The 20,072-nt window shown below is 42.9% G+C and overlaps 1 protein-coding gene across 3 annotated transcripts in view; it reads left to right on the forward strand.

The window, feature by feature from the left end:
• The window catches only part of PTPN11 (protein tyrosine phosphatase non-receptor type 11), a 48,933-nt gene that overhangs the window by 10,337 nt on the left and 18,524 nt on the right, over positions 1–20,072 (forward strand). For all 3 annotated transcript variants that reach the window (XM_036353915.1, XM_036353916.1, XM_036353917.1), the window contains 5 exons: positions 5,112–5,234; positions 8,306–8,500; positions 10,986–11,178; positions 11,940–12,056; positions 12,672–12,785. In XM_036353915.1, the coding sequence (XP_036209808.1) occupies positions 5,112–5,234; positions 8,306–8,500; positions 10,986–11,178; positions 11,940–12,056; positions 12,672–12,785 (742 nt within the window). The remainder of the gene's footprint in view (positions 1–5,111; positions 5,235–8,305; positions 8,501–10,985; positions 11,179–11,939; positions 12,057–12,671; positions 12,786–20,072) is intronic.

Genomic DNA, 20,072 nt, shown 5'->3' on the forward strand with positions numbered 1-20,072 from the left:
AATCAGAGACAATGGCTGTTCTTTTGAAATAGTTTTTATTTATTTTAGAGAGAGAGGAAGGGAGAGGGAGAGAGGTAGAAACATCAATGAGAGGGAAACATCAATATCTTTTAGCTGACTCCTACACCCCCCCACCAGGGATCAAGCCAGAAACCTGGGTATGTGCCCTGACCGGGAAGTGAAACTGAGCCACAGCTGCTGGGCACATTTTGATATTTTAAGTGAGAAAAGAACCTTTGCCTGCTGACATCTGTGCCTCCTCCTGACCGTGCAGGAGTCATCCTGTGACCCGACCTAGGTCAGATGGGGAGCTGTGTAGATGTGGGAGAGGCCCGGACGGGCTCACCCCAGGCCTACCCTTTTCCTTCCCTTCCAGCCACAGGTATTTATTAAGGAACAAAGTGTTGACTCCTTACCAGGGGCTACACGTGGGGAAGATGTAGACAGCTTCTCTGCCCTCACGGTGTTGCCCGTCCAGCCTGTGACCTGGAAACTGTAGAAATGTGTGATTGGGACCCGCGTTGGTATCACTGAGGGGGAGCTTGTGGCACATGGAGAAGGTAGGATGGGGGTAGGGATCTGAATGTGGAGAAAAGGAAGTATAGAGGCCCCATGTGGCACATTTACGGAAAACGGAGGTCACCCGAGCCGGAGAGTCAAGTAGGGGCCAGACCTGGTGGGTCCCGCTAACATCTGTGACTTAATTGTATTTTTTTCTGACTGAAAATGAAATTTCTTGTTCCTAAGGTGAAATTTTACTGGCTGGTTCTGTGCCAAGCATTTTATGTGCATAATTTATTTCCATCTCACAGCAGTACTATGAGTTAAGTTTTTTCTAAGTATAACCAGAAACCCAGAAGCTGTAAAAGAAAAATCTGATAATTATCATCATGCTCAGGTAGACTTCTGTGGGGAGAAAGATACCACAGACAGAGTAAAAGGGGATAAGCTAAGATGGATACTTGCCACGCATGCAATAAAGAATCATTTTCTGTTATATGAAACGCTCCTATAAATCAGTAAGAAAAAGAATCCAATAGAAACGAGCAATGAAAACTGGCAGCTTACAGAAAAAGGGGGAGGGGGGAAGTGGCCAGAAACATGAAAAAGTGCTTAGTCTCACATAAAAATGCAAACTAGAATGGCACAGTTTCCCGTGAAGCAGAATGGACAAAGATGAAAACGTTTGGCAGTGTATGTAGTATTGGTAAAAGTGAGAGAACGCAGGGACTTTCACAGTCAATTTGTGGAAGTTGAAACTGGTGTCTCCTTTTGTGTGCAGTTTGGCAAATTTGTCAAAGTAAAAAGAAAAAGTCTTGACAAAGCAATTTTTGTTTCTAAAAATTTAATTTATAAATATGCTTGTAAAAGTGTGGACAGGTGCTTGTAAAGGATGCGTTCTGCTGTGTTATTTGGTTAATCCTCCCCTGAAGATATTTTTCTATTGCTTTTAAGAGAAAATGGAAGGGAGGGGGAGAGACACATTGATTGGTTGCCTTCAGCACATATCCCAACCAGGGCCAGGTTGGGGATCGAGCTAGCAGCCGAGGTACATGCCCTTGACTGGAATGGAACCCAGGACCCTTCAGGCTGACACTCTATCCACTGAGCCAAACCGGCTAGGGCCTGCTGTGTTATCTGTAATAATAAAAAAACCTAGCAATAATATGAGTATCCTGGAATAGGAATTAAATTATGGATGGTGTAGTCATACAATGGAATATTGTGTAGCTATTAAAAAGAATGTACTGCCAGGCTGATGTGGCTCAATGGTTGAGCATGGACCTATGAACCAGGAGGTCATAGTTCGATTCCTGGTCAGGGCAAATGCCTAGCTTGTGGGATCGATCCCTAGTAGGAGGCATGCAGAAGGCAGCTGATCAATGATTCTCATCATTGATGTTTCTCTCTCTCTCTCTCTCTCTCTCTCTCTCTCTCTCTCTCTCTCATTCTCTCTCTCCCCCCCACCCCCCTCTCCCTCTCTCCCTCTCTCCCTCTCTCCCTCTCTCCCTCTCTCCCTCTCTCCCCCTTCCTCCCTGGGAATAAAAAAAAGAATGCACTGATATAGTAAGTGAAGAAGATCAGGAGGATTCTGTGTGTGTGTGTGTTTCACACAGGTGGGCTCGGAGGCAGCAGTGTGTTTGCACACATAGATAAGTTTGTATGTTTATGCATGAGACGTTTCTTAAAGATCGAGAAGCTGCTAACTGTAGCTACTTCTGAAGAGTGCACCCGGGACTCTAAGAGAAGCATGGGCTTTTTCTTTGAATTTCACACCTATCTGTGCTATTATAACAAATGAATTAAAGCGATTTGAGAAAGTTTTTTTTTTTATTCTTCACAAGATCTGGAAGGATACAGATTCTATGAAAAATTAGAGAATCCTAAAATAGCTGGCTGAGATAAGGAAAGATGAAATGGGAGTGAAAGTCAGGATAACTAAATCAAAAGATCTTGATGGAGGCCATAAGCATTGCACTTGAGGCAGCCGTCACAGTGGTGAGGCAGAGGACAAACATGGGAAATTCTTTTAGAACTTTAAAAAAAAAAATTTCTTTATTGGTTTCAGAGAGGAAGGGAGAAGGAGAGAGAGATAGAAACATCAATGATGAGAGAACCATTGATCAGCTGCCTCCTGCATGCCCCCCACTGGGGATCGAGCCCGCAACCCAGGCATGTGCCCTTTAGTCCACAGGCTGACGCTTTATCCACTGAGCCAAGCTGGCTAGGGCGAACCTTCTTCTTCTTTTTTTTTAAATCCTCACTCGAGGATATTTTTCCCATTGATTTCTAGAGAGTGGAAGGGAGGAAGGAGGGGGAGAGAGAGAAACATTGATGTGAGACACATCAATTGGTTGCCTTCCACATGTGCACTGACTGGGGCTGGGGAACCTGCAACTGAGGTATGTGCCGTTGACCAGGAATCAAATCTGAGACCCCTCTGTCCACAGGCTGATGCTCTAACCACTGAGCACCCGGCCAGGGCAGAACCTATTTTAAAAAAGAAGGAAGAGATGACAGTGGTGACAGTAAGGGACCAGCTCAGCAGATAGATGACGTGGCCCAGGCTGGATGACCAGTGATTAAAAATGAAGCAACCTCTGAGCCTGCAGTATCAAATGAAGACTTATAATGGAGTAAGCTGTTGGGAGAGAGCACAACACTTCACTTTCCATAGAGGGGAGATAAAGATTATTTTCCTTTTATCCTGGCTGGTGTGGGTCAGTTGGTTGCACATCATTCTGTGCACCAATAGGTTGCCGGTTAGATTCCCAGTCAGGGCACATGCCTGGGATGCAGGCTCGATTCCTGGTGCGGGGTGTGTAGGAGGCAGCCGATCCACGTTTCTCCCTCACATTGATATTTCACTCTCTTCTTCTCCCCCTCTCTCTCAAATTAATACAAACATTTTTTTTAAAAAAAGGACCTAAGAACTATCATTTCCGTTTTGCAGATGAGGAATCTGAGGTGAAAGAACTTGCCGAGGTCACAGAGCTAGTAAGTGGTAGCGCTCAGATGTGCACCTGCCTGTGTGATCTGCCGTAGTCCTGTGGCTGCAGGACGCTCCATGTCCTTAATGCATGGCTTACGGCAGATGTTCACCCTGCGCTGTCTCCTTCTCGGTTGTAAAACACTGTGATTGGGCCGATATTGGTGAGCAGTCTCTCTCTCTCTTTTTTAAAAAATATATTTTATTGATTTTTTACAGAGAGGAAGGGAGAGGGATAGAGAGTTAGAAACATCGATGGAGAGAGAAACATCGATCAGCTGCCTCCTGCACACTCCCTACTGGGGATGTGCCTGCAACCAAGGTACATGCCCCTGACCGGAATCGAACCTGGGACCTTGAGTCCGCAGGCTGATGCTCTATCTGCTGAGCCAAACCGGTTAGGGCTTGAGCAGTCTCTTAAAAGTTCACTCAACTGTCAGTATCAGGACTCTACCTTTAATATTGACTTATGTTCCTGGAAGCATTGAATTAGCCTGTAAAGGTCCAGGATAATTGGACTTTAGGAATGACTCTTCTTACCGCAAATCTTGTGACCTTTGGAGCCCATGAAGGAAATCTTGCTGGAAATGAGAGAGGAATTTTTTGAGGTGAATACCATCTGAACTATTTGAGAGTAAGTGGCAAACTTGATGCCTTGTTACTCCAAAATTCTTCTGTGTGTATTTCCTAAAAACAAGGACACTCGCACACATAATCACACTCATCAAACTCAGGGAAATTTGCTTTAAACAGTGCTATCATCACATTACTGTCCCCCTTTCAAATTGTCTCTGTAATACAGCAAAAGACAAAACAAACAACGAAACCCTTCTTTTCCCTTTATTTCCCTTCCCTCTGCTCCTTGATACAGTCCAGAAAGAACCATGCCTTGCATTACTTGTGTGTTGTTATGGGCCTGCAATCTGGATAGTTCTTTGACTAGTACGTGCCGGTTAGTGGAATGTCACTCATTTCGGGTTTGTCTGTGTTCCTCATAATTAGATTAGGTAATGCGTTTTTAGCAGGAATATTACAGACATGACGCTGTGTTCTTCTCTGTGGATGCTGTCAGGAGGCACATGATGTCATAACTGTTCATGTTAACTTTCACCAGTTGATTAAGATAGTATCTGCAGATTCTCTACTGTGAAGTTCTTTAGTATATTTTACTTATCAGTTAACACGTAATTAGTAAGCATTTTGTGGGGATTGCAGTAAATATTCGATCTCTCCTGAAATGTTCACCATTAGGGTTAACATCCATTGATGATTCTTGCCTGGCTGGTTGGCCCTGGCTGGTGTGACTCAGTACTTACTTGTTCAGTTCCACTCCATGTGTTCAATCTCCTGACCAGGTGGACTGTCCCTTTGGGCTTGACCCACTAAGTGACTGGGTTAATATTCAGGTCCCCTCCCCCACCTACTGGGCTAGCAGGATCCCAGGCCCTACCAAGGGGATGGCAAGGAGAGGCAGTGACCAAGGAGAAGAGGGGGAAGGGGCAGGGAAGGTTTGATTTGTATTTTTATTAGCCGATCTGCTCATAGGCATTTCAGCTGTGATGGTGTGGAACGTAGTGCTGACAGAATCCTGTTGTTCATTGTTCTCTCTTTCTCTCTCAAGATGGTTTCACCCAAATATCACTGGCGTGGAGGCCGAAAACCTACTGCTGACAAGAGGAGTTGATGGCAGTTTTTTGGCAAGGCCCAGTAAGAGTAACCCAGGAGACTTCACACTTTCCGTTAGGTAAGTGGGAAGAAAAGGAGAGACTCCCGAGAGTGGTTTCCGGGTAGGAAATGTTGAAACCACGAGTGGACCCTTGCTGCCCTTGTGTAGAGTTTGAAGGTCTGCCTGCTGCCCTTGGTGAGGCCTGGCCCACTGATCAGACCTGACTCAGGCTCGGCCTGCTGAGAGTGAGGGGTTTGGGACTTCAGCGGAAGGGGGTGATGGTGGGCATCCTCGAGACCACCGAGGCTGAGCTGGAGCCGAGTATAACCACTTCCTGAGCCACCCTTGAAGCCACTCATCCTGAACCTGGATCCCTGCATTTTTCCTTCCCTTCCATTGATCTCTGGGAAAAATACTTCCAAAGAGTTTCATTTGTCTTTTTTTTCTTTCTTTTTTAAAATATGTTTTATTGATTTTTTTACAGAGAGGAAGGGAGAGGGATAGAGAGTTAGAAACATCGATCAGATGCCTCCTGCACACCCCCTACTGGGAATGTGCCTGCAACCAAGGTACATGCCCTCGACCAGAATCGAACCTGGGACCCTTTCAGTCCGCAGGCCGACGCCCTATCCACTGAGCCAGACCGGTTAGGGCCATTTGTCTTTTTCAAGAAATAAAATATCATTGAGGAAGTTGTGGTCCTGTGCGTTCCCCTGCCCAGTCCCATTCCCCTTCCTCTCTCCTCAGAGGAAACTACCATCGAGAGGTTGGCATATATCCTTCCTGGCCATACCTTTATACTTGTACTGCATTTGTACTGTGTATGAACAAGGTCAAGTTGGTGTGTGTGTGTGTGTTTAGAATTCATATCCATGGCTTTATAACATACGTATTATTCTGCAACTTTCTTAAACATTTTTTTTAAGTTCTATGCTGGTGTCTATAGATTTAATTATTAATTTTAATGGCCCTATAATCTTTGAATGGTGTGAACACATCATAGTTTACCCAGTCCCCTATTGTTGAACATTGGGCTGTTTTTAGTTTGTATAAAAATATATTTGTATTGATTTCAGAGAGGAAAAGAGAGGGAGAGAGAGAGAGATAGAAACATCATTGATGAGAGAGAATCATTGATTGGCTTCCTCCTGCACACCCCACAACCCAGGCACATGGTCTGACTGGGAATCGAACTGTGACCTCCTGGTTCATAAGTTGATGTTCAACCACTGAGCAATGCCAGCTGGGCCTGTATAAACATTTTTGTACAGCATGGCCAAAACCTGTTACCTGAGTCTTTGAGTAGGTAGAGGACAGTGGTGGGCAAACTCAGTCAACAGAGCCAAATATCAACAGTACAACGATTGAAATTTCTTTTGAGAGCCACATTTTTTAAACTTAAACTATATAGGTAGGTACATTGTTATGAACTTAATTAAAGTACTCCTAAGGCTTAGGAAGAGCCACACTCAAGGGGCCAAAGAGCCGCATGTGGCTCTCGAGCTGCAGTTTGCCGACCACAGGTATAGGAGAATTTGATAGACATTGACTTTCTCTCAAATACTGATTCTCTTTACTCAGGCTCATTCCGGGAGTTAGAACTGAACTGCTTTATGAATTTGATTTTATGAGGATATTTTTAAATAAAGAAGTTAGTAAGATGTGTTCTTGGGGATGCGTGTAGGGTCACTTGGGGACTCGGGAAGTCCCTTTCGATGCAGTTTAGTTTTTAAGGAGCCTCTGTCATTGGCCTTTACTTCCGTTTTATGATTTGGAATGGGTGGACTCCTTCATGAGTCCTCTGGGCTTGTCCCAGCACTGACATTGAACCTAAAGTGATATTTGACCCTGTAAGAGTTTGGATGGAGATCATATAATGATGATGATGATGATGGTTATAGAAAAATTATTGGGGACTTGACATATTCCAGCCAGTTGAGCTAAACACTGTAGACACATCATTTTATTTACTTTTCCCACCAGCCTCTGAATAAGTACCACATTATCTTTATCTTTAGGTGAGGAAGCTGAGGCACAGGTTAAGTTAGTAGAGCCCTGTTCCACACAGCATCAATATGTGACCTCATTGGCCCGATTCTTAGATACTGAAATAGATTCAGAATGACTCTACCACTGCCATTTCTGATTACCAACCCATTAAGTAAAGTTTATGGTTTCTTTGGAGTCTTTTTGTTCTTGGAATATATCCCATTAAGGGTGTACAATTAGTACAGTGTTCAAAGTTACAGGAATTAATTTTCTGTGTAGTTGAGCTTCAAAGTTAGATTCATTTCATTTTTTATTCAGTTTTTTGTTATATGTATAGTTTAAAAAAATTTTTTTTTAGCCCTGACTGGTTTGGCTCAGTGGATAGAGCTTCGGCCTGTGGACTGAAGGGTCCCGGGTTCAATTCCGGTCAATGGCACATGCCCAGGTTGTGGGCTCTGTCCCCAGTGTGAGGCGTGCAAGAGGCAGCCGATCAATGATTCTCTCTCATCATTGATGTTTCTCTCTCTCCCTTCCTCTCTGAAACCAATAAAATATATTAAAACAAATATATATTCGTTTGTATCTTGTTTTTTTCTCTAATAACATAATGTTTTTGAGATTTATCTATGGTGTTGCATGTATTTGGTGGGTTTTTTAAATTGCTGTGCGGTATTCCATTATATGAGTATGCAGCTATTTGTTTATCCGTTTTGGTGGTAAATATTTGAGTTTTCAATTCTTTCTATTATAAATAAGGCTGCAGTGAATATTCTTATGTAAGTCATTTGATAGCCATACAGTTTCATTTCTTTTGGGCAAGATACTTAGGATTGGATTTACTGGGTTACACGGTAGATGTATATTTGTTTAACTTTTAATTTTGTGTCTCGATTAATGATGAAAAAAATTGTCACTTAAAATATGCAATTGGATAAGTTAGACTTTCAAAGTAGAAGCTGTACAAGGGAAGAAACCAATAAACAGAGCCCTTTGTGTTGAGATGACGGACTGTGTGGTTCTTTCATTCACTGGGTTTCTTACGGGGAATAGTTCCTTGGGTTTGTTTTAAAGTTTAGATGAAATCTAATGATGAATATGAGATCTGTTGTGATAGTGTAGTGTTTTATTTATTTCCCTCTTTTTCTGATGGACTATTTTAGAAGAAATGGAGCTGTCACCCACATCAAGATTCAGAACACTGGTGACTACTATGACCTGTACGGAGGGGAGAAGTTCGCCACTTTGGCTGAGTTGGTTCAGTATTACATGGAGCATCATGGGCAATTGAAAGAGAAGAATGGAGATGTTATTGAGCTCAAATATCCGCTGAACTGTGCAGATCCTACCTCTGAAAGGTCAGTGACATCTTAGTAACTGCAGTCTCTGTGTCTCTTCTGCACCAGAGGTGTTATGTGAATGCATTATGGGGGTTTGGCTTGTACCTGTTTATCAAGCTGCAATCTGATTTTTAAAATTTCCAAAAAAATAATTTCCATTACAGTTGACATTCAATATTATATTAGTTCCAGGTATACAGTGTCATGGTTAGACATTTACATAACTTTTAAAGTAATCCCTTGATAAGTCCTGACACCATATATCATTATTACAATATTATTGACTATATTCCCTAAGCTGTATTTTACATCCCCATGTCTGTTTTGTACCTGCCAATTTGTATATCTTTTTGTTTGTTTGTTTGTTAATCCTAACCTGAGGATATTTTCCATTGATATTTTTAGAGAATGGAAGGGAGAGGGAGAGACACAGAGAAACATCCATGTGAGAGAGACACATTGATTGGTTGCCTCCTGCATGTCCCACTCTCTGCCACCCGATCAGGCCGGGGAATCAAGCCTGCAACCAAGATACATGTCCTTGACTGAAATCGAACCTGAGACCCTTCAGTCTGTGGGCCGATGCTCTATCCACTGAGCCTAACTGGCTAGGGCGAATTTGTACATCTTAATTAATCCCTTTGCCTTTTTCAGCCCAAGCTGCAGCCTTTAGTTTTATTAAAGTAAGAATAATAGGATCACATTATTCTCAGGATACCCTTTTCTTACAAAAGCTTCAGTCATTGTGACTTATGCTCATTCCAAGGGGCTCGGGCTGTTCCTGTATATTCTTCGTAGGTGCAGTAATTTTAAGATAATCTTTGAGTGTTATGAGAAGAAAACAAATGATAATGGCGACACCAAAGTCGCAGCCGTTCTTGGTAGTAGTTACTGACCAGCCATTCAGCAATGCCACCAACAGATGTCAGTTTAAGCTCAGAAGTGGAAAAGCTGAGAACTCCGAGGGTCCGATTTTTCAGCAGCTCTTTTTCGTTGCACCCACAGATGTGTGAGAATGACCTTGCTTAGCGGGAATGTATTATTTCAGAGCTTTCTCCCCCTCCCCCCACTGCTGTGTTGGAACTGGGCTGATGGAAACTGGGGCTTGACTTAATTTGTATTGATTTTATTGGTTTTCTACATTCCCATCTCCTCTGACTCAGTACAAATTCAGGGTCTCTTAATTAGGTTTGTGTATCTTGTATCTTCGACCTGTACCTCCATGTCAATGCTATTATATGCTGATAATTTGTTTCTCCAGCTGTGACTGTAGCTTCCAGAAAAAGGCTGCCCGCCAACCCTGTGCAGTTTATTTCTAAATTTTACTCTGTTCAGTTGAGGGTGGATGAAAAATAGCTCAAAGTATATTCCTTTAGTGATGAGCCATTAGCATCATCTGCCAGAATAGTACTTGTTTTCTTAGCAAGATCCTGAGGGGAAAAAGCTACCTAATAAACATGACTATGTTAAGGTTTTCTATAGTATCTCAACGTCTGTCCTCGAATGGCCTATGTCAGGACTCTGGTGTGCTGGTTGCAAATGCAGATACAAGTGCATTGGTATCTCTGGTTGTGAGCAATGGGAATTCATTTTTAAGTACGACCCCTTAACTATTTGGGTCTTATATGCATTACAGTTTGAAATGATAACCCAGCATACAGGCCAAAGATGTTGCTAGCAAACTCAGAGGCTGTGCAAGTATAGGTTGTAAATATGGAAAAGTTTGAAATGCTTGAATAAATTTAAAATGAAGATGTTTTTTGCATACTGTTCATATACCAGAGCGAGGGCAAACATTTATTTTATTTTTTTTATCGAAAAATTTATTTTTCTTTATACAATTCTTTTTGTTTTTCTATGGACAAACATTTATGTCATTCTCTGTCTCTGCTATAACTTTCTATTATAATTTCTTTAAAAGGCTGTGATTAAGTAGTTGGGCCTTTTAATGCTGGGTATGGAGAACTGACAAAATATATTTTTAAAAGGTGGGATATGTAAAAGAAAAAGGAAAGATTGAGGACATTTGTCAAATGACTGGGGGCTCATTGAAGAAGTTTAATGGTCATTCCTTTTTTAAAAAAAATATATTTTTATTGATTTCAGAGAGGCGAGAGAGAGAGAGAAAGAGAGAGAGAAACATCAATGATGAGAGAGAATCATTGATTGGCTGTCTCCCACACACTTCCCACCAGGGATGGAGCCTGCAACCCGGGCATGTGCCCTGACTGGGAATTGAACCATGACCTCCTGGTTCATAGGTCAATGCTCAATCACTGAGCCATGCTGGCCGGGCTAATGGTCATTCTTGACAGCTTTGTCATTCTTCCTGCCTGCTTGGGTTGCAAGTTCTGTCTTATGTGGTATCTATCGTTCCGTCTCTTGGAAAAATGTGTGTGTTTTTAAATTATGTTTAGGAGAGCTGACTATATATGGTAGTTTTGTGAAAGAGTATTGTGATTTCATGGCAGAACTCAATTTATTTTCATTTTAAAATATTTAGGTGGTTTCATGGACACCTCTCCGGGAAAGAAGCAGAGAAGTTATTAACTGAGAAAGGAAAACATGGTAGCTTTCTGGTACGAGAGAGCCAGAGCCACCCTGGAGATTTTGTTCTCTCGGTCCGAACTGGTGATGACAAGGGAGAGAGCAATGATGGCAAGTCCAAAGTGACCCACGTCATGATCCGCTGTCAGGTAAAGCCTCAGTTGAACTTGGATCTGTTTGCCAATTCTCATCTTTGGTGATTTTCCACTTGGAGAAGACAGATACCATTACTTCCAAAATCAGATTTTCTTGCTCACTTAGTCAAGGGCTTCTACACTTTTAGCAATTATAATTTTTTTATTTCAAACTTTACTAAATCATTTATTTCCAGTCTCTGGCAGTTTAAGTCATGCCTCCACCAGCCTTGGAGTTTGTTGTGCTTCAGAGAGGAATAGTTATTTACCTTCTATTCAGCAGCCTATTGTATACATAAAGAATACTATTTTAAAAAAAAGAAAAAAGAAAAAAAAAGAATACTATTTTTCATTTTTTAACACTATGTAGTTAGCCCAGCCATTGTGGTTCAGTGGTTGAGTATTGGTCCCCAGTAGCGGGGCGCGCAGGGGGCAGCCGATCAGTGATTCTCTCTCATCATTGATGTTTCTGTCTCTCTTTTCCTCTCTCTGAAATCAATGAAAACATTAAAAAAGCCACTATTTAGTTAACTTACGAAGGAGAAACTTTCTTGTGGCCTACATGATGTTGGATACTTACTTACTGCTTCTCACACCTCACGGTAGACTCTTGGTCAGTCATTCCATTTTCACCCTTCTTGTTGCATCCTTTTCTTGCTGTTACCCAGTTGTCTGATCTTTCCATTACTGGGGGTGGTGGGGAGTTCCTCTTTGGACTTCAGTTGGGAAAACAGTAATTTAACATAGAGGTAATAAACATTTTTTTGTGTTGCAAGGAACTGAAATATGATGTTGGCGGAGGAGAGCGGTTCGACTCTTTGACTGATCTCGTGGAGCATTATAAGAAGAATCCCATGGTAGAAACATTGGGCACAGTTCTACAGCTCAAGCAGGTAAGCGTGTTAGAAAGCTAAAGTGCCATCTCCTTGCAAAGCTGAAAAATCATAATGTAGGATATTCCAAATACACAGAAGTAGAATAGTATCCCGACCCTCTGTGTGCCCATCACCCAGCTTCAGTTATGATCATCGCATCAAATTCTACTTCATTTTTTACTCCAATTATGGCCCCTCTTCCTGTGGTATTTGGGAAGAAATTCCAGATACAGCATTTCCATGACTATCTCCATAGGTACCTCCAAAAGGCCTTTCACTGTAGGTGCATAGTCATTTTGGAGTTACTGCTATTTCAAAGTTTACTCACCACTTAGTGGCAAATTATTTTACCTCTCTAATATTTTGGTCTATTATAACAAAAAGCAGATTGAATTTATACCAGCGGAGTAAAGTGTGTGTGGAGATTGGAGAAACATTTATTTCCCAACAGAACAGAAAAGAAAGTGAAACTGTATTTGAAAATGCTTGAGAATTACAATGTCCTGTGAACTTCCTGTCCTTGCCTTCAATGAATACCAAAGCAGACATCTCTGTTACGTTTTGTTTTTTGGCATTAACACTTTTTTTCTGTAATACTTTCTTCCTTTCACACCAACGGCTGAATTTGATTAGCCCCTTAACACAACTCGTATCAATGCTGCTGAAATAGAGAGCCGGGTTCGAGAACTAAGCAAATTAGCCGAGACCACAGATAAAGTCAAACAAGGCTTTTGGGAAGAATTTGAGGTAAGTTACTAAAAAAAATATATATTTGTAACATGAGTGAATAAGTCCTATTTTTAATAGATGAGAAGTTGGCCTTGTGTTTGCAATTGGATCTGAAAGACATGAATCTATGTCTTAATTCGGCCGTTGATTGACATGGAACGAGTGGCTGAGGGGCTTCTTTGAAACAGAAGGGTATTGTCTTCTGGGGGGGAGTTGGCAGTTATATGAAACGGATGGGCCAGTAGCTCTGTTTGGCTCCTTTGGTTTGCTGGCAGAAATCCAGACAAACAAAAGGATCTGACTCCTTTGGAAGGTTTTCAGCATTGGCTGGGGTCTTCAGAAAGAATCTGTAGCCTCAGTGCAGTGACCGAGTAAGAGAAATGCCTCCTGTCCGCTTTAATTTGGGTTGACATTTATAATGCTGGGAAGTGAAGTGAGCTGACTTCTTTCCTTAAATCAACTCGGGTAGGAGAGTGTTCCCCAGTGGGAATGCGCAGAGTTCCTGTTGTTCTCTGGTGTGTCACTTACCAGTTCACATTGTCATCTCAGCCTCTCTCTTCTCATCCACTTGACAGAACACTTCTCAGAATCAAGGATTGTGCTATATTCACCTTCATAGTTGTCCTTAGCATGTGTCACACTGCGGCACACAGCAGACACTCCATATAGCCCGTTGTTCCATACTTTTGTAGGACTTTTAGAATTTACAGATATTTGTGGAATGAATGACTGAATGGCCAAATAAAGCCATTTTAGTCAGTGTGTACGATCGACTTGTTGAGATATTTCTGTTTTATAGACGAGGAGCCTGAGGCTCAGGGAGGTTAAGTAACTTGTCTTTCCACAAATATTGGTGGAATCGAGGCAGTGAGGGCGGGTACAGAATTGAACACTCACAGTTCTTGTTCAACATTGTGAACAGAGACTTGAATTCAAGTTTATTCTTTTCTACCGGGCATTGGGTTAGTCACTGAGGATACCATGGCAAACAAGATTGTCAGGGCTTCCGTCTTGAAGGAGCTGAGAGAGGGAAGACAGTGATGAAAAGCATCACTGGAGAAGTGATGGTGAACGTAATACGTCAGAATTGCAGAATATCAAGCTTGCGCTTTTTATTATTCTATTCTGCCAACCTCCATAATAAAAGACAGCATTTCAACATTCATCTAATTACATTTACTCCATTTCATTTAGTCTCTAAAGCCTCATGAGATAAGACGGATAACTGCAAAAATTTTAGAAACTTACATCAAAATTTGAATGAGAAAGAATTTTTCAAAAGTGTTTATTATGTAAAATCTCAAATATATACAAAAGCAGAGAGAATAGTGTGTCACAGCATTATACTAATCGCCTAGCATTAGCAATTGCCAATCTTTTTTTTTCTTAAAGATTTTTAAACATTGATTTTTAGAGAGAGAAGAGAGAAAGAGAGAGAGAGAAACAAACATGTATGTGAGAGAGAAACATCAATGTGAGAGAGAAACATCTATGCCCCCTACCGGGGATCGAGTGTGTGCCCTGACCTAGAATAGAACCAGCAATCTTTGGGTGCATAGAATGGTGCTCAACCAGCTGAGCAATACCAGCCAGGGAAATTGCTAATCTTTTTTAACAACACCATTCACTCCCCCAGCCCTGGTTATGGCAAATCCCAGATGTCATTTCATCTTTAACTTCCATTTTAAAAATTATAACCAGAATATCATCACATCCAAAACTCTTAATAGTAATTCCTTAATATTAATACCTATCAGCTACTATTTACATTTTCTTGATTCACACACACACATAGTTTGTTTGAATTGGGAAGTGCTTTTTCTCCCACTTGATTATGAAAAATTTTTGAATGTATATAAAATAGATTTGTATAGCCTCACTGGAGTGCTCAGTTGGTTGAGCATTGTCCCATACACTGAAAGGTTGCTGGTTCAATTCCTGTTGGGACACAAACCTGGGTTTTGGGCTTGGTCCCTGGTTGGGGTGCGTGTGTGTGGGAGCAGCTGATAAATGTTCCTCTCTCACATCGATGTTTCTCTCTCTCTCTCTCAAAATCAATAGAAACATTTAGCCCGGTCAGCGTGGCTCAGAGAGCATCAACTGTGAACCAGGAGGTCACGGTTTGAGTTCCGATCAGGGCACATGCCCGGTTGCGAGCTCGATCCCCAGGGTGGGGCGTGCAGGAGGCAGCCGATCAATGATTCTCTCTCATCATCGATGTTTGTTTCTCTCTGTCCCTCTCTGAAATCAATAAAAATATATTAAAAAACCCCAAAACCAAACAAACATACAAACACAATACACACACATATAAACCCACACGACACTTTTTAAGTGGAGTCCTCCCCCTCCCCCCCACCCCCGCGCTTTAAAGCTTGTTTCGTTAGCAATTTGATTTGTTTTTAAAGCCCAGCCTTCTTTGGGTTATGCAAACCCTTCTCCGTCATGGTCCGAAGCTGATTTCAGTTTGCACAGGCATTACAGTCATTTCACTGACAGCCAGACAGATGTCCTGATTCCACCAGCAGCTCAGCTCACCGGCGCCTCTCCAGGAGGAGCTCGCGCCTGTCTCCAAGCCCACAGTCCAGTTTGATTTCTTTAAAAGTGATCACATCCTTCTCAGGGGAGCTATAATTTCTCCTTTGAGATGGTTAGGTTTTATGGAAACAGGACTTAAAGTGCACCCCAAAGCTGTGTCTAGAATAAGCATTCTTTCTGGTGATCCCTAGTGGAAAATCTTCCCCTTGTGACTAATCAGTGCCACAGTGAACAACAATCCCAGCCAGGCTGCAGCCTCGGGCTTAAAATACTCCAGGGTGGCGGGCATGAGCTGTACCCAGGATTTTCCATCTAGACCAGGCTCCCAGTAGCTCATGGAAGGGCTGCTGCCTTCCTGTGGGCAGAGCGTTGCAGCGGTTAGAGGTTTTATTCCAAAAGCTTCAGTCTGGAGAAATGCCTTTATTTCCTTTGGTCTCTCTCTCTCTCTTTCTCTCTTTCTCTCTCTCAGCCCCTCCAGTGTCATGTTTTTCTCTTTAGAATTGTTTTTATTTGCTGGCTCTCCTTGGCATCTTTGCAGAGATTTAAGAACCAAAGGTGCTTTCACATTTCCACTTCACTTTTTCCCTTTGCCTTTAAAGGACCTTCTACTTTCTGCCTCTGCCATTGTCTTGTCTTCCTCATCGAGTGGACTTGTGCTGTGCCCTCCATTTCTTCTTAGCTCCTTCCCTCTTTACTTACGTATTTTTTTTGTTAATTCTCACCCAAGGATATTTCCCATTGATTTTTAGAGAGAGTGGAAGGGAGGGGGAGAGACAGAAACATCGATGTAAGAGAAACACGTTGATTAGTTGCCTCCCACACAAGCCCCAACCAAGGCTGGGGATTGAACCTGCAATGGAGGCATGTGCCCTTGACATGAATTGAACCTGGGCCCCTTCAGTCTGCGGGCCAACGCTCTATCCACTGAGCGAAACCGGCCAGGGCTGTAGGGGTTTCTTTTTGGTCATCGCATTGACTGGGGGAGCCGCTACTGGCGTTTTGGGGGCCACGGGTGGGGAGCAGTTCACTGGCCCTAAATGTGGGGGACAGTTCTGCACAGTGAGTTCTTGTCGCATCCACAGGCAGTCGTGCTGCTGGGATCTCCCACATGTACAACTTGGATTAGTGTCTTGATTTTCTCTTGATGCCTTTAAAGGTTTAATAGTTTGATGCAATCCATTGTCTCCAGATCTGCTTTGACTCATGCAATCAGGTGACTGGAACTGGTCTCAGGCCCTTTTGAGGGTTCATCTTTGGTGCAAACCCCTGAGCTGTATTGCTGGGGAAACAGGGTGTCTGGAGCTTGTGTCTCAGCTTTACAGGGGCCTTTTTTGCTCCTCTCCCAGCCTTATCTTTGATGGAGACACAGTCCTTCTCAGCTTTTGGTGCCCCAGGGGCTGCTGGAGAGAAGGAGGTTGTGGAAGATAAACCAGGAAAGGAATGTAACCTCCTGGGGGCAGGGCTTGCTGGGCCTTCTTCTGCCTCTCCCAGCCCTCAGCCTGGTGCTGGGGAGGAAGCACCCTCAGCAGGGGTTGCTGATGATCTCATGGCTGTGGGAGCCTCAGAGCAGAGCTTGGGAACTCACAACTTCTGAGTTCTTTTTATTGTCAGCCTGGTTGTAGATGGATGACAGCCTTTCTCTGTGGGAAATGAAATGTGTTCAGGCAAGGACACAGATGAGAATGGGCTGATGGGCACTGAGGAATGAGCTGGGGGGGGGGGGGGAGGGCGGTGACACATTGCTAGTCCTTATTAATTGCAGACAGCTGCTAGGTAGCACCTGACTGTGCTTGGGACAGGGGTTCTGCCTGTCCTTTCCTTCTTTTTTTTTTTTTTTTAAATCCTCACCCATTGATTTATTTTATTTAAAGGTATTTTTATTGATTTCAGAGAGGAAGGGAGAAGGAAAGAGAGAGCGAAACATCAATGATGAGAGAGAATCATTGACTGGCTGCCTCCTGCACATCTCCACTGGGGATCGAGCCCACAACCTGGGAATGGGCCTGACTGGAATCGAACCCAGGACCCTTCAGTCTGCAGGCTGACGCTCTATACACTGAGCCAAGCCGTCCAGGGCTCCATTGATTTTTAGAGTGGAAGAGAGAGGGAAAGACAGAGAGAAATATCGATGTGAGAGAAACACATCAATTGGTTGCCTTCTGCACGAGCCCCATCCAGGGCCCAGGCTGGGGGGGAGCCTGCAACTGAGGTATGTGCCCTTGACTGGAATCGAACCCTGGACTGTTCAGGTCCTCAGACCAACACTCTATCCACTGAGCCAAACCAGCTAGGGATATGCTTTAAAAAAAAATTATTGATTTTTAGAGAGAGAGGAAGGGAGGGAGAGAGAGATAGAAACATCATCCATTGGCTGCCTCCTGCACGCCCTCTACTAGAGATTGAGCCTGCAACCCGGACATGTGCCCAGATCGGGAATTGAACCTTGACTTCTTGGTTCATGGGTTGATGTTCAACCACTGAGCCACACTGACTGGGCTTATGTGCTTCCTTGTATGCCAGGCCCGTTTCTGTACTTTACAAAGCAATCTCATGTCACTCTTCCATCAGCTCTGTGGGGTAGGGAATTAGGATTCTCCTCACTTTGCACTGGAGGAACCTGAGATACAGACAGGCTTTTACTTTACTTGGTGAAGTAAAAGCTGAGGTTAGCGGCAGGCCTCCACGAGCTCAGAAGAGAAGGCCTTGTGAGTTGTTCTGAAAAGCTTGGACTTGACCTTAAAGGCAGAGGAAGAGAGGGAAGGTGATTAAACAGAGAGGGCCTGGATGAAACGCACCTTTTGTAGAGACTGCTCTGGCCATGCGCCCTCCGCCAGTGACATGTCACGTGAAGTTTGTTTCCTAAGTGTCAAATTCGTTTAGCTTTTGTTGGAGGTGTTTTTCTTCGTTGATTTTTAAGCAATTGAGTCAGTTCATAGTATTTGGTCTTTTTGGACTTCACCTTAATGTTCAAAAATCAAGATTGAACCTCCTTCCTAATAACATGGCAAATACTGCTCAGTAAGACTGGCTCACTGTTCAGAGTAAATGCTGGCTTGAAGACGGCAGATGGCTTTAATTAATCTGCACTCATTTAAGATTTTGAGTAGACGTTTCGTTGTCACAGTTCCGCTCACATTGTATTTTACTTCTGCCCAGGTTCCAGCTAGCTAAACACTTTTGTTATTTGCCCGGTGTCACGGCTGAATATTGCATTTTGAAAATGAGAGTTAAATAGCAATTTAAACTCCTGACTTTCATACCTGTCTGTGAAATTCAGACAAATGAGATGGAAATAACAGGGCTGCTGTGTTATGAAATATTGACTCTGGCACTTTTGTAGAAATCTTTAAGGAGTAACCATTTTGGCATTTATTTATATTATGTATATATAAAGTATATATATATTTATAAAAGTATATATACATAACACATATACAAAGTATGTCTATGCATAATATATATAAATGATATATATTTTTCCTCTTCTTTTTAGTCTGCCTTTCACTTTCTTGATTTGCCCTTTCACTTTCGTGATTTCCTGTTACAGATTAGGTTTGTTTGAAACTAACGGTCCTCCGAAGAGGCACTTTTTGTCATTTTGAGAATGAAACCTACTCCTTGAAAATGCTTCAGCCTGGCTCATCCACCCTCCTGTCTGTCCTGCAGCTGCGCCTACTTTCCACTTCCCCACATCCCTTCCTCCTCCTCCTCCTCCTCCTCCTCCTTTTTTTCTTCTTTTTTTAATATATTTTTATTGATTTCAGAGAGGAAGGGAGAAGGAGAGAGAGATAGAAACATCAGTGATGAAAGAGAATCATTGATTGGCTGCCTCCTGCACACTCCTTACTGGAGATTGGGCCTGCAACCCAGGCATGTGCCCTTGAGCAGAATCGAACCCAGCACCCTTCAGTCCTCAGGCCAACACTCTATCCACTGAGCAAAACCGGCTAGGGCACATTCCCTCTTCTGTTGGGGCCAGTTCCAGTCCCGCTGTGGCTGCCTGTGTTAGTCCCTTTCTTTCCTGTGGTCTCCACCTCCCTTACCTGTAGAGGTGCCCTTCCTGACCACTTGCCTCAGGACCCCGAGTTTTCTTCTTCACTCTCTGGCTCCGAAGGCCATGAGGGGATGGATGTCTGTGTAGATACAGGCTGGCTGCCTGTGGCTCTAACAAAGGAGGTCTTCAGAGCCTTGCTCACAAAGCTCACATGCCTGCGGCCCAGTCCCCAACCACTGCGGTTCTCTGGTATTTAAATGTGACAACTGACATCTGTAAGGGTTGCTCTGAAGTAAACAGTGGTAAAAGGAGGCGGGCCAACAGCTCCTCGAGAACATGGGTCACATCTGTTATTTGTATCCTGTACACCAGTACCCACTGGCTTTCATTCTTTTAAAAAAATTAAATTTATTCGGGTAGCACTGGCTACTAACATGAATTTCAGGCCTACAACTTTATAATATGGCATCTGTATGCTCTGCTGTGTGCTCATCACCCAAGTCTAATCTTCTGTCAGCATGTATTTGGTTCACTTTACCATCTTTATTCTCAGTAATTGTTATTTTAAAAGGCTTATCTTTTATAAATACTTATTCATTGTAGAAAATGTAAGAAAAAAAAGGTGAGAAAATAGAGAAGGAGAAGGAGGAGTAGGAGAAAGGGCCTTCATAATCCCACTAATCTGACACAGAACCCCATTGCTTTTTGGTGTAATCCTTCTGCCATATCTTACATATGAGTGCAAAACATATGGCTTCCGTCATACACAGTTT

The sequence above is a fragment of the Myotis myotis genome, unplaced genomic scaffold (assembly GCF_014108235.1).
Source record: "Myotis myotis isolate mMyoMyo1 unplaced genomic scaffold, mMyoMyo1.p scaffold_m19_p_20, whole genome shotgun sequence".
Taxonomy (NCBI): Eukaryota; Metazoa; Chordata; class Mammalia; order Chiroptera; family Vespertilionidae; genus Myotis; species Myotis myotis.